Here is a 13,606-nt window from a genome sequence, read left to right on the forward strand (position 1 = left end):
TCATGAAAAAAGATGTTTCCTATTCATCAGTTTCCTCAAAGCCTCTTTAACTTCATTGTTCCTGAGACTGTAGATCAGGGGGTTCAACATAGGGATTATTACAGTATAGAAAACAGACACCACTTTATTCTCATCCATTGTGTAGCTGGAGCTAGGCAACACATAAATGAATGTAGTGGTCCCATAGAACAGAGTAACTGCTGTCAGGTGGGAAGTGCAAGTTGAGAAAGCTTTATATCTCCCTTCAGTGGATCTTATTTTAAGGACAGAGAAGAGGATATATACATAAGAAATTATGACAATTAACACTGTAATTATAATTACTGACCCAGCAGAGGCAGCAGGAAGAATTTCAGCAAGATCATCTTGGTAGTCGGAAATCTTCAAAAGTGGTGAATAATCACAGAAAAAGTGGTTGATCTTATTGGCTCCACAGAAGGACAGAGTCAATAAGCAACCAGTAACAATCCAAGTATTTACACAAGCACCTAGGTAGGCTGTGATGAGTAACAGAGTGCAAACTCTAATAGACATGTTTGTGGAGTAGAGTAGGGGGCTACAGATGGCCATATACCGATCATAGGCCATTACAGCCAGCAAGAAGCACTCAGATGTCCCAAAACTGGCTACAAAACAAAACTGAGCCACACACTCTCCCCTACGGATCGCAGTCTTGTCCACAAGGAAGTTGATGAGCATGAGAGGTGTAACAGACGAAGAATAGCCAACATCCACAAAAGCCAAATGGCTGAGGAAAAGGTACATTGGAGTGTGAAGCTGGGAGCTATTTTTAATCAATATGATAATACTAAGGTTACCAACTAAGGTGACTGTATAGACACCCAGAAATATCACAAAGAGGATGACACGAAAGGTTGGATCATCTGTTAACCCCAAAAGAATGAATTCAGTCACAGCAGTGCAGTTATTGCCAGACATCTGTCTCGGAAGGAGTGCCTGTTAGACAGAAGATAAGGAGATTAAAGTACAATATTAAGATTAACATAGGAGCAGCCAAATGGCATAGTGGATAGCGCACTAGCCTTGAAGTCAAGAGGATCTGCATTTCTATCCAACTCCAAACACTTAACACTTACTAGCTGTGTAAGTCTAGGTAAAGTCACTTAACCCCAATTCCCTCAACAACAACAACAAAAAAAAAGATTAAGATATGACTATGTCTATCGATTATATTCAATCTATCCATCCTACTATCTTACTTCCAAATTTACTCCTATGCATTATGGAAGGGGGTGCCATCAGCAAAGCAGTGATGAATAAATTTGTTTCCTCCAAATTTTTCCCTAATAATCAACATGACTTTACATTTTGCCATTTTCACCATTTTGACAGTGTAAAAAAGCCTTTAAAAATTAAAAGAATACTCTAATTCCCTAATAAGAATTTGTCCTAAATATATGCAGCAACTAAATCCAAATGCATAAAAAACAATTTTGCTGAGTAAACATCATTGTTAATCCCTTCTGAAGAGTCTGCTTTGTGATCTTGTTCACTCAAAGGATTACCTTCCAGAACTGAAGGTATTATTCACAATGCTAATTGACTATAAGGAAAATCCTGCTTTCTAAGATGATCGTTATGCTGTAAAATCATCAGGAACAGGAAATCTGGTTTCCAAGTCATCTTATGTTATTTTGCTCATAGACAGTCATAGGACTGTCTTTCAATGAGATGTTGCTAGCATGAAGGAATATAGGAAATTTCTCAATGGGACTTTTTCTCTTATAGGAAGCCTAATTTCTAAAACTCTGTCCTTCTTTAGCTTACCTTGTTCTTTTTTATCTCTCTAAATATTTTAACCCCTTTTCTCCAATACAATGTAATCTTCTTGATCGATTCTTGCATTTTTTTTAATCCCCAGTGTCTAGGACAACACACTCTGTATAATGTATGCAGCAAAAGATTAGTTGAATGGAAGACAACACTGCATTTTTGAAAACTTCAAGTTTCAATCATATTGGTATCATAATCAAAATAATCACTTAACAGGAATATTAATAATTCAATAAGACAACTTAAATTTCATAATTTATTCCCTCCACAATTTTTAGAATATATTGTTATACTAATTTTACAGAAGAGGATCACTAAGGATAACAGAAGTGCAGTAATTTATTCACAATCACAGTCAACAAGGCTCAGATGTAGGTTTCAAATCCAGTTCTCCTGATTTCAAGTCCAACTCTCTCTCCATTACATCTACCAACAAATATATTCATGAAATTCCTTCCCCAAAGACTCAATTTTAAAAGTAGGGGGTGGGAGGTAATAAATGAAACAAATGTTCTTATGTATACAAAAAGATTTTTACCTAAATTTTCATTACCTATGTATGATCATGTACTTACATTTGTAGTGATGTTTCAAGGAATAGAATATGACCCATGGGAGATGAGAATTTTACTTACTCTGCTCACTGCATATGCTTCACTTCCAATCTTTAACATTGTTTGCCACCATTAGGGACCCGAAACATCCAGATCAAAACCAGGAATGCATCTTCCTCATTAAAAGAGACAGAGTGAGAAATGCAATAAAGCCTTTTACGAAACTGAAATCAATAAAAAAGGTTGCTGTGTTAAGAGGAATAATTCAGGCTTCCCTAAAATGAGCTACAAATCAATAATCAGATCTAAAAATTTTCTTAACTACAATCAAGAACAGCAGTAGTACCTATTGAGGCAAGAAAATTATTAATCCAGTTATTGTCTTTGGATAGTAACACCATATTTGTTAGCTTTTATAGTATTTGGGACATAAACCCTTGTGTATGTTAGCACCAAATGTAGCTGACATCATTAAAATGCCTTTTGAAATCCATTGAGAATAAGAAAATTACAAATACATAAATGAGTTGTATAAGAAGTTTTCTAAATTCTCAAAGGGCTTCATTATTTTTTATTTCTCTTTAAGTTTATGCAAAATTTTTGAGGAAAAAATAACAACAGTAACAACAACAACAACAACCACAAAAGATTGAATAGTACCAGAGACAAACTAGTATGATCTGTCATGGAAGCTCATATTAATTACACATATAAACAAAGAAATTCATAGACCAGTAATGAAACTCACCTTAGTGAAACTGCAGATCCTGGAACAAAGATACTATTCCTAGGGAGAACAACTATTCATATGTAAAGACAGTTTGGACATTCTTTTCAAGGCTCCCTAAATAATTTTGCTAGAATTTCAGAGTATGTGTTGGAATCTTTATAAAGATTCCAACAAGTATATATGATAAATGACAAAAATTTTTCATAGGACAGTTGTCATATACTATGAATCAGCTGGGGTTTCTCTTCCTTTGACTATACATGGTACTTACAAGGAGGGGCTCTACTAAAGTGGGGAGAGGTAGCTAAGTGATTAGTGATAGACATGGGGCAGGGAAAGAGTTACAGCAAAACATTTTCATCATGTAAAAGACAAAAGGAGAGTATAACTTTTATTTGTATTTTTTTTGTATTTTTAGAGACCAAATTTTCTTGAAATGTTTGTATTTGTTGATGTCTTTTGTGTTTGAAACAAAAGAAATTATCTTGAATTTTACTTTTTTTTTCTGAAATGTTCTTATTACTCCCAGCTCTAGACTCATTTTCCTTTCTTCTATGTTCAATAAGAAAGGATAGAAAATATTGAAATACTATTCAACTGAAAACGAACCTTATTATAGCACTTATTTGTGGCTATACAACTCATTGTTTAAGACTAAAAGAAAAATAATGTCTTAACTAAACAAAAATTTGCAGAGCACTAAGTGAATTTTTCAATATCTCCTACTTCACTCTTCCCTCTCAAGAAAGGAATCTGCATCTTACTTTTAACCTCTTTTTCTGATACTAGTATTATTCTACCTATCTAATCTTTGTAAATTTCTTTTACATAATCATGATCTCTGCATAGTTCCCTAATCTTACAAGTATTTCTGCTTCTGTCTTAGAACCTCACCTATTTTCTATACCTTTTCAATGAGTTCATTAGATTCTATTGCCAATTACTTCTCTATTCTGGTGAATCCCACTTCTACATATCCACTTTGAATTTTAATTCACACATCACTAATAGTTGAACATTTATAACTAGATGGAGATGGAGATGCACTTCAAATTCAACAAATTCAAAAGAGAACTCATCTTATTTTCAACTTTCAATTAAAAACTTCTCTATAATTTCTTATTTCTGTTCAGGTCCCATCATTATTCTAAGTACCCTGGTTTGCAGTTCTGGGAATTAATGTTTACTCTTCTCTTTTCCCTTCTCCAACGAGTCAGTGGCCAAATATTGCTAATTTTATAGTCAAACATGTATCATATCTACCCCTAATTGATTCCTTCTCACTTGGACTATTGCAAAAGTCTCCAAATTAAAAGTTCACTTTTATTTCCTCTCAACTATCTTCTAAAAACCTATAAATATGATCTTGCTAAAGTACATGACTGATCATATTGTTTACTTACTCAACTTGAACAGATATCTTATTGACTTGAAGACAAAGTAACATATCGCAGCTTGATATTTATATTCCTATGCCTTGAGAATCCAATCTCCCTCTTCAAATTTATTTCACTTTACTCTCATTCATATCTATATTCTAATCCAGTTGATCTACTGCCTTTACCATAGACCCAGAATTCTATCCCAATCTCTTTCCCTCTGCACAGAATATCTCTATTCTTGAAATTTCCTAGCTCATATCTACTTCTTTAGCCTTTCTTTTGCCTTAGCTAATAGATCAGCACTTACAGAAAGCCTGGTTTCTAAGATTCTGATCTTCTTTAACTTATCTTGTTTATGTATCTCTGTAAACATTTCATCTTTTCTTCACCTATGCATGTTTCCTGAGGTTAAGTACTATTTTGTATTTTATTCTTTTTATCCAGAATGGTTTGGACAGGACACCCTGAATTGAGTGCACACCAAAAGATTAGTTTAATGGAAGACAATATACTTTTGAAAACCTCATCTCAGTCACGTTGGTATTGTATAATCAAAATAATCATGTAACAGTAATATTAATCAATTAGTATGATTGTCTAAATTTCACAAATTCCTTTCTTCCCACAATTTTAGATATTGTTATGCTAATTTTACAGAAGATGTAGCCAAGAATCACTGAGGGGCAATCACTAACCCACAATCATAATCAGATCCAGATGTGGGATTCAAACTCAGTTTTTCTGATATCCAATTCTCTTTCCATTACATCAACCAACAAATGTCAGTGAAATTCCTCCCCCAAAGCCTGAGTGAGAAATGGAGTCAAAGAAATAAATGGTACAAATGTACTTAAACACAAAAAAATTAAGTTTTCCTTACCTAATCATGTATGATCATGTACATGCTATTTTAGTGCTGTTTCAAGATATATAATATGACTGTGCCAGGTCAGAAATTTATTTACTAAAATGCTGTCAAGAGGAATAGATTGATCTTCCCAAGTCACCACCAAGAACCACAGTGGAACATCCCACTCAGTAAGTTCCGTGGATACACTCTCTGGTGATAGAAGGAGCAGCCAAGCAAGAGCATCATGGCGAAACATCAGCAACTGCTTTTTCAACAGAGCTACCGCTTTCCAGGGTACAGCTATCTTGTCTCCAGAATCAGTAATGAGAAGAACAGACTCCTTCTCCCATCTTTCCACTATGACTGGACTGTGCTGCTGCTCCATGGCCAGATCTTTCTACATTACTTGTGAGGCCATCAGCAGAAGTTTGTCATGGTAGCTGGTGGAGGAACCACTCAGCCAGGGAGACACCATCTGAATCAAGAATTTAAAAGTTCAAAGTGAATAACACTTGGGCTAATTGTGCTTCTGGGGAGAGTGATTGCACACGGCCATTAACTCCCCCCTTTTGCTTTTGTAGGTTTTGATGTCTCTGCTTGACCCTGGGGGTTGTGAGGAATTCCTGTAAGATGATGAATATGGAAGGAGACACAAAATGTGTGAAAAGCAGAAGTATAAGCAAGACCACTGTCTGTTTTAAGAGAAGCTGGGACACCCAAGGTTGCAAAAGTGAGGAGAAAACGAGCCTTGATCGCTTCAGTATTCTCAGAACTGTGTGCGGAGACAAAAGTGAAAGAAGAATAAGTGTCTATAGATACATGTACATAACGAAGGCATCCAAACATTGAAACATGGATAACATTGCTCTGCCAGAGATCATCTGGTCATTAATTTTCCTAAAATCTGTCAACATCCTCCATTTTCCTGATTTCTTTTTTTTCACAAATACGGGAAAATCCCAAGGACTGTTAGAGGGGTCAATATGCCCTTATTCCAGTTGAATTTGTACTATCTCTTTTAAAGTCTGCAACTTTTTCTTGGTGAGGGGCCACTGCTCTGTCCAAACCGGTTGGTCAGCTTTCCATCAATTCAGAACAAGTGCGGGCTGGGTGATGGCCCCTGTGAAAAAGCCTCAGTAGTAAAGCAGATTCTCAATTGACTGGAAACAGTGAAGAGGGAAGGCAACAGGCAAATGATCAATGATATGAGGTCTGATTTTCCCTCAGTGTTCATTATACACCATGTTAAGGGGTGAGTACTAACACGGGGAGCTGCAATTGCACCAGTCCTCATTAAGGCAGTATCAGCCGGTTGAGAGGGCCATTCTGCAGGCCAGAACAAAGATGATACAACTGTTTTCTTGGAGCCTGTGTCTAAAAGACTTTCAAATGTTTTTCCATGAATGTTAATCATTAATATAAGCCAGGAGGATTAAGATATGGCTTTAATTCAATAAACAAAGTAGTGTTCTGTATCTAATCCTTCGATGTCAAACTCTTAAAATTAAGCGTCTCTTTAGTATGGAAAATAAGGCCATAAGCCAACACCTCCCCTTCCTGGAAACGCATGGTTCAGTTGGTAGAATTAATGACAGCCACCTTTTTCAATATTTCCTTAGCGCCCCAGAAGAGGGGATAAATAACGCAGCCTTTAAAGGCAGCATCTTCTCTGCCAACAGTAATGGCTAAGGTAGATGGAGGGAAAGCTGGGTTCTCCACTGTTCTAATCTGAGAAGTAGAAAAAGGTTGGACAGGGGCAAGATTGACTACCAAAAGTGGATCTGATGACACAGGGAACATTGTTTTATCTTGGGCAAAACTAAGGCTTTTGTGTCTGCCCCTTCAGCCACTGCTGTGTGTACTGCTGGCGGAGCGTCAGTGGATGCAAGAGAAGTACCATCCCCATAATTTTTGATGGGCCCTGGGGGTTGTACCTTCTGGACTAGCCCTTGGTACCAGCCCTAGTCCTTGGTTTTTTTAGATTCTGACATCATGACCCACATGGATGGTCAAATATGGAGTTTGTTTATTTCAAATTCTTTCACTCTTAAATACCTTAATATAATTACATCACTACACACTGAGCATGTGCTAACTATAGTACAATTATATCATTACAGCACACTGAGCATGTGCTAACTATAGTACAATTACATCACTACAGCATACTGAGCATGTGCTAACTATAAGCACCATGCTATTATTATGTAGATGCCTCTTTACTGCAAGTATTTCTCCTTCAAGTAGAACACAGGTTGTGATGCCCCCTGACTTCTCAGGAAGGCTGAGATGCCCCCAAAGGGAGAGGAGAGCCAAACCAGACATTGTCAACAGATTCTCTCTGGTCTCAAAGGTCTTATAGTTCACCTCGAGTTCCCCCATTATCTGTGGCCCTTTACAGGGGATTAGGCCACTTTACCGGGTTCCCAACCTAAATTCTGAAGCCCAATGAAATCCCTTCTTATGTTTGGGACAAGCTGTTGAAGGTTGGGGTTTTTTGGTCCTTTCCATCCTCCTAATGGACAGGCAGCACAAGAGTGCTCTGGCTTGCCATACTTGAAACAATTAATCCTGGGGTCAGATAGAGCTGCCATTGCTTCTGACAGTTGACAGTAAATCAATGTAAAATGTTTGGGTGCCCATGGAGGAACAGCATTCAATCATTTCCTCAAAAGCCATGTCTGGGGATCCTCCCAAGAGAGCTTTTTTACAATCTTTGTTATAGTTCTCCCTAGCTAATTGCTTAATAATGATATCAGCAGACTGTCCCTCTCCTACTATTCACAGCTGTCATTAGTTTGGCAAGGAACTCATTGAAAGACTCAATGCTTGATCTGCTTGAAGGAAATATTCCTATCTTTTGCAGAGGGAAGTCTGCCAAGCCCTTAGAGCACAAGCAGCAATTTGTTGGTATGCTTGCATAGAATAAAACCATTGTCTCCCTAACTGAGTATACTGACCCATTCCGGATAGTTGTTCCTGGGTAATGCTTACGTTATAAGTCTGATTTTCAACTGCCTGAAGCCTACATTCCCTGAAAGCTGTGGACCAAGTTGAAAAATCTCCTGGATCTAAGTAGATATGGGCAAGGGTACGCCAATCATGTGGGGGTAAAACAGAATATGAGCCTGTTCTAAAAGACTCAACATATACAAATGTGGGGCCATAATCCTTTGGTGCTGCTTTTCATTCTTTAAGAATTTTCATAGGTAAAAGGATGCAATCTCACCCAGGATGTACTGGGTTATTTTAGTCCAGAACTTCCATGACTAGAAAAGTTCCAAAGAGGGCATCAGCTGGAAGAAGATCATCCCCTGGATTTGCCTTTCAGATCTTTTGCAGGGGAGTTTGAAGCTGCCACTTTTTTCCCCAAGTTAGAAGCAAGAAGTTGCTGCTGCTCTCATCCCAAGACAGAGTCAGAAGACCCTCTTTGATGTACAAAGAGGGCAATTCATCAAAATCTGAGTGGGTTTGAGCTTTACTAAATAAAGAAGGCAATTCATCACGATCTGCTTGAGCTTGATCTGAGAACTGTCTGATTTCTCAGAAGCGAATGGAATCAGCCAATCACAATTTTAGAATATTGTACAATTGAAAACAGTGAAGAGGGAAGGCATCAGGCCCCACTTTTTAGAAATATTCTGTCAATTGCTCCCCCACTAGTTTCCATTGCACTAAATCTAGGGTCCCTTTGGCCAGAAACCAAGGAGACATTTTTCAATCATGTCAAGAAATTCTGTAATTTGCTTTGATGTGATAATGAGGCCCTTCTCTTTAACCAGGGCTTTTAAAACCTTTTCATGTGTTTCTCTACAGGGCTGTTTAACTTCAACCTGTCCCATTTTGTAAATTAGAAGTAAAAAATAAATGAGAAAGAGAAAATGCAGATTAAACTCACCCTGCTCCAACCGCTGTGTATTTGTCGAACTGTTTGGAGCTAGGGGTGATCTCTGCAGCCTGTGTGTGGGTTCTGGGAAGCCTTAGATATCCCTGTTTATGGTGACGATCTATGAAAAGCCAATAACAGGCCAACTGTATCTGCTCTCACAGAAACCATGAAAGCAAAAAAAGATAGAAACACTGATATTGATAATCAAGACAAGACTCATTTATTATATCTATGCTCTCCATATTTAAACCTTAAAACTGCAGAATTACTAAGGAAACATAAAGCAGATAAATCAATCAGTACATCAAAGCAATGTTTTGTATACTGGTAGAAATTAGACATTCTCTATAGAAACAGCTTTACCCCCTTGCCATCCTGATTAATAATACATGCCCAACACACCCGTTCCCAATTCTTCTCAATCTTTGCTGTTCTGCTAGCTGGTATTTGGGTTGGGGAGATTCAAGGTGAGGGTTCAAAGCCAGGTCAAGATGACCTTGAATCCTGCAGCTAAGCAAGTATTGCTAGGTAGGTAAGTGTCATTGCCTAGAGAGGGACATTTTATAACAAAAACAAGAAAAGCAATGGTACCCATTCATGCAGGTAGATGATTATATTATACTGTAGTTATTATCTGTGCATAGCAGGCAATATCATATTTATATTGAGTTTTACAGCATTTGAGTTATAACCCCTTGGGCACGTTAGCAACAAATGTGGCCAAAATCATTAAAATGCCTTCTGAAATCCACTAGGAGAGAGAAAATTACAAACACACTAATGAACTGTGTGTGAATTTCTCTAAATTCTCAGCTCATTCATTTTTTTATCTACATTTGTCCAGAACTTTTAAAAAAGTATTTAAAAAACAAACAAGATTGGATAGCACCACAACCAAACTAGTATGATCTGCCATGGAAGCTCTCAAAAACAGATCTAGGACAAATTTGTGGCAATTGTGGTTTTGACAATATTCACCAAATATGAAAATTGGTCCTCACCATATTCATTCATATATATATATATTTGACAAGCAAAAAGCGGTACAAGCCTTCCAGGAGTTTCTATTGTACTGGGAGAGATACCTTGTAAATAACTAGGTGCATATGTCTTAAAAAGCAAAATTGGCCAAATGGGAAAGCATACCTGTATTTGATAAACTTAAAGATCTCAGCTATTGGATTAAATTTTTTGGTAAAATTTGACAAGATTTTGACTATTTAAACAAAACTGCTGAGAAAACTAGAAAGTAGTCTAGCAGAAACCAGGCATAGACCAATAATTCATACCATGTACCAAGTTAAGCTCAAAGAGGCTACATAATTTGTTGGAGTTAGAGGAACATGATTATTTTTGCCTAAGAGATATACGTATAAGGGGAAAAGTTATAACTGAACAAAAGATAGAACAGTTCATGTGAAGTAAAATAGAATTTTGATTACAATATTTAAAAATTTTGCGCACATAAAATCAATGTAGATAAAATTAGAAAAAAATAGGAACCTTGGAAGAAAATTTACAACAAGTTTCTCTGGAAAAGATCTCATTTCTCAAATATAGGGAACTAAACCAAATTTATTTTTAAAAAAAACTAATGAATAGAAAGAGAGTTCTGGGAAGATAGCACAGAGTAGGTGAGAAAATCCCAAGCTCTCCAGATTTTCCCCACAAACAAAACAAAATTGTGCCTCAGGACAAACTTAGGCCAGTGAAAAACAAGACTTGGGGAACAACAAGGGAGTTCCTGGGACAACTGCATAAGATCCAAAGAAAGGACAGGATAGAGGTTTGGCTAATATAAAGTATAAACATTTACAGGTTGAGGGAGCAGAGAGCCCTGGAACTAGCTGTGTTTAAAGGTACTCTCAGTCCCAAACACAGGAACTTTTATCTCCCGTTCAGACAGTATGGGGAGTCAGGAGTTTAAGTTTGGGAAAATTGAAGGAACCTCTGCTAAAAAGGACTTCCAAATCCAACTGTGCTCCCTAGGCAAGAAGGAGCTAGCACATTCCAGGTGAGTGCAGAAGTCAGAATCAGTAGGGCATGAAAGGTGCTGGCTGCAGATAAAGAAGAAAATGGAGTCTAGAGGAGAGAACTGAAGGAAAACCTGAAACTAGAGGGACAATCCATCCCTACTCCCCAACCCCAGGATTAGAAATGATTACACTAACAAATTCTTATTTTAAAAAATGAACAGACAAAGGAGAAAGAACCCAACTGAAAGTAACTATAGGAATAAGGAAGACTAGGATTCATCTTCAGAGAATATTGAAATAAAAAAAAAATAACCACTCCTACTCCAAAGAGCAATAATTCTAGATTATTACCTGCCCAAAAAAAATTTATAGAAGAACTCAAAAAATACTTTAAAAATCAAATAAGAGAGATTGAGGAAAAACCAAAAAGAAAAAATAAGATCAATTCAAAAAACAAGATTATGAAAAGAAAGTCAAGAAGATCCAGAGTCTTAAAGCAGAAAATGACTCTGAAAATTAGAAATAGGCAAGGGGAACCTGGTGAAGTCATAAGAGATCAAAAAATAATAAACAAAGATAAAGAATGAAAAAAATATAAAAGAACGTGAGACATCTCCTTATATAAACAACAGATCTGGAAAACAGACAAGAAGAGAAACATAAGAATAATCAGACCACCTATAAGCTATGATAAGAAAAAGAATCTTGATGCAATAATACAAGAAATAATTTAAGAAAATTGTCCTGTGTAATGTTTTGTTTGGTTTTCTGGAGGTCTCTGAACCAGCCTTTCTTTCAGTAATCACTACAAGAATAGCCAGGTGTTAAAGTCCAAAGTCCAGGTTCTTTATTGTCTCCTTGACTGGGGCTGGGCAGCTTTCTGCAGAGCCTTTCAGACTGGCCTTGGTCTCAGTGGGCAAATGCAGGAGGCCAGGTCAGCCACAGTGGTATGAGATGAAGTGAATGAATCTGTCTCTGAGTTCCCGGGCTTCTGCTTCAGCCTCCAGTCCTTTTGTCTTCTCTGGTTCTGACTCTGGCTGAAGCTCCCAGCTTATATGGTCTCTTATAATTACATTATCATAGGTGTGAATCTTGTAGAACTATATTAAGTATTAAGTACATGTACTGAACTAGAGAAATATTAAGCACCGTGCTAAACTAGATAACCATTGTATTTATCAATTCCACTGACTTAACACTTTGTAAGAATCCTTGTTTCAGAGTTCTGGCCCATAACAGTCCTGAAGTTATAGAACAAGATGGAAAAATAGAAATAGAAAAAATCCACTGATTACCATGTGAAAGAGATCCTATAAGGAAAACATATAGGAACATCATTGCTAAATTTCAAAAAAACTCAGATTAAAAGGAAAATTTTACAAGAAACCAAATAAATTCAAATATACTGGAGCTACAATAAGAGACTGCAGGTCCTAGAAAATTATATATCAAATATCAAAAGAATCAGGGTTATAGCCAAAAATATTATATCCAGCAAAATTAAGGCTAATATTGAATGATGAGAAAAATGGACACTGAATGAACTGTCAGATTGTCAGGATTTTGCTGCAAACAAACTTGCATTCAATAGAAAAATTGACCTATGGGACCAATATCAAAAACTAATTTCAAGGGACTTAATAAGGAAAACTATGTTTTATATGTGGAAAGAAAATTATATGTCTAATACTGTCATTACTAATTAGGTAGTGCAAAAGAAAGCTTGAGGTAGAGCTGAGTATGATGATTCTAAAAAGCAAAACTGTGTAGGAAAAGGTTAAAACAATAAATATACTATACAAATGAGGTGCAAGAACAAGAACAAATAAGAGGAATTAGATGGGGGAGGAGGGCCAGTAATTCTGAAATCCTACTCACATCAGGAATGGGTTAATGAGAGAAAAATGCATGTGTGTGTGTCTGTGTGTGTTTGTGTGTGTGTGTGTGTGTGTGCGCGCGCGCGCCTAGAGAAGTATAGCATCATCCTAAACCTGTAAAGAAATAAGAGGGAGAGAGAATAGGATCAGGTGGAGTATGGGAGTAGGATAAGGTGCATAGATAAATGGGAAAGGGATAAAGAGGGAGGGAAAAGAGATGGGTGAAGAGAGTAAGGAATGGATCCCTTGGTTGTGAAGTTAGAGATGGCTAAGACCAAGTGAGCTTTCAAAAGTCTGAAGAGAAGGCTACAAGGAATTTGGAAAATGAAATCTCTATGAGAATCTTTAGGTAGTCAATTCAATCCCACCAGCACACCCCTAAAAAGAGATTAGAATGCATTCCAGCAAGGTACATCAGTACAATCAAGATGTCAACTCCTACAAGCAAGAAGGGTGAACTCATCCTTTTCACATTCACAGTTATGATTACTATTTCCTATCTTCTTTTCCTCCATTTTTTCCTTTTTCTATTTTTTTTATCTTGTGCTTTCTTG

At 36.9% G+C, this 13,606-nt stretch overlaps 1 protein-coding gene across 1 annotated transcript; it reads right to left on the reverse strand.

Annotated features, from left to right (window-relative positions):
• Nucleotides 1-945, reverse strand: LOC127540668 (olfactory receptor 480-like). Its single transcript, XM_051965459.1, has one exon. It carries the CDS (start codon nt 937-939, stop codon nt 1-3), a length of 939 nt encoding a protein of 312 aa, XP_051821419.1. The 5' UTR covers nt 940-945.
• Between the last annotated feature and the right edge of the window lie 12,661 nt (nt 946-13,606).

This window comes from Antechinus flavipes, chromosome 6 (genome assembly GCF_016432865.1).
Source record: "Antechinus flavipes isolate AdamAnt ecotype Samford, QLD, Australia chromosome 6, AdamAnt_v2, whole genome shotgun sequence".
NCBI lineage: Eukaryota > Metazoa > Chordata > Mammalia > Dasyuromorphia > Dasyuridae > Antechinus > Antechinus flavipes.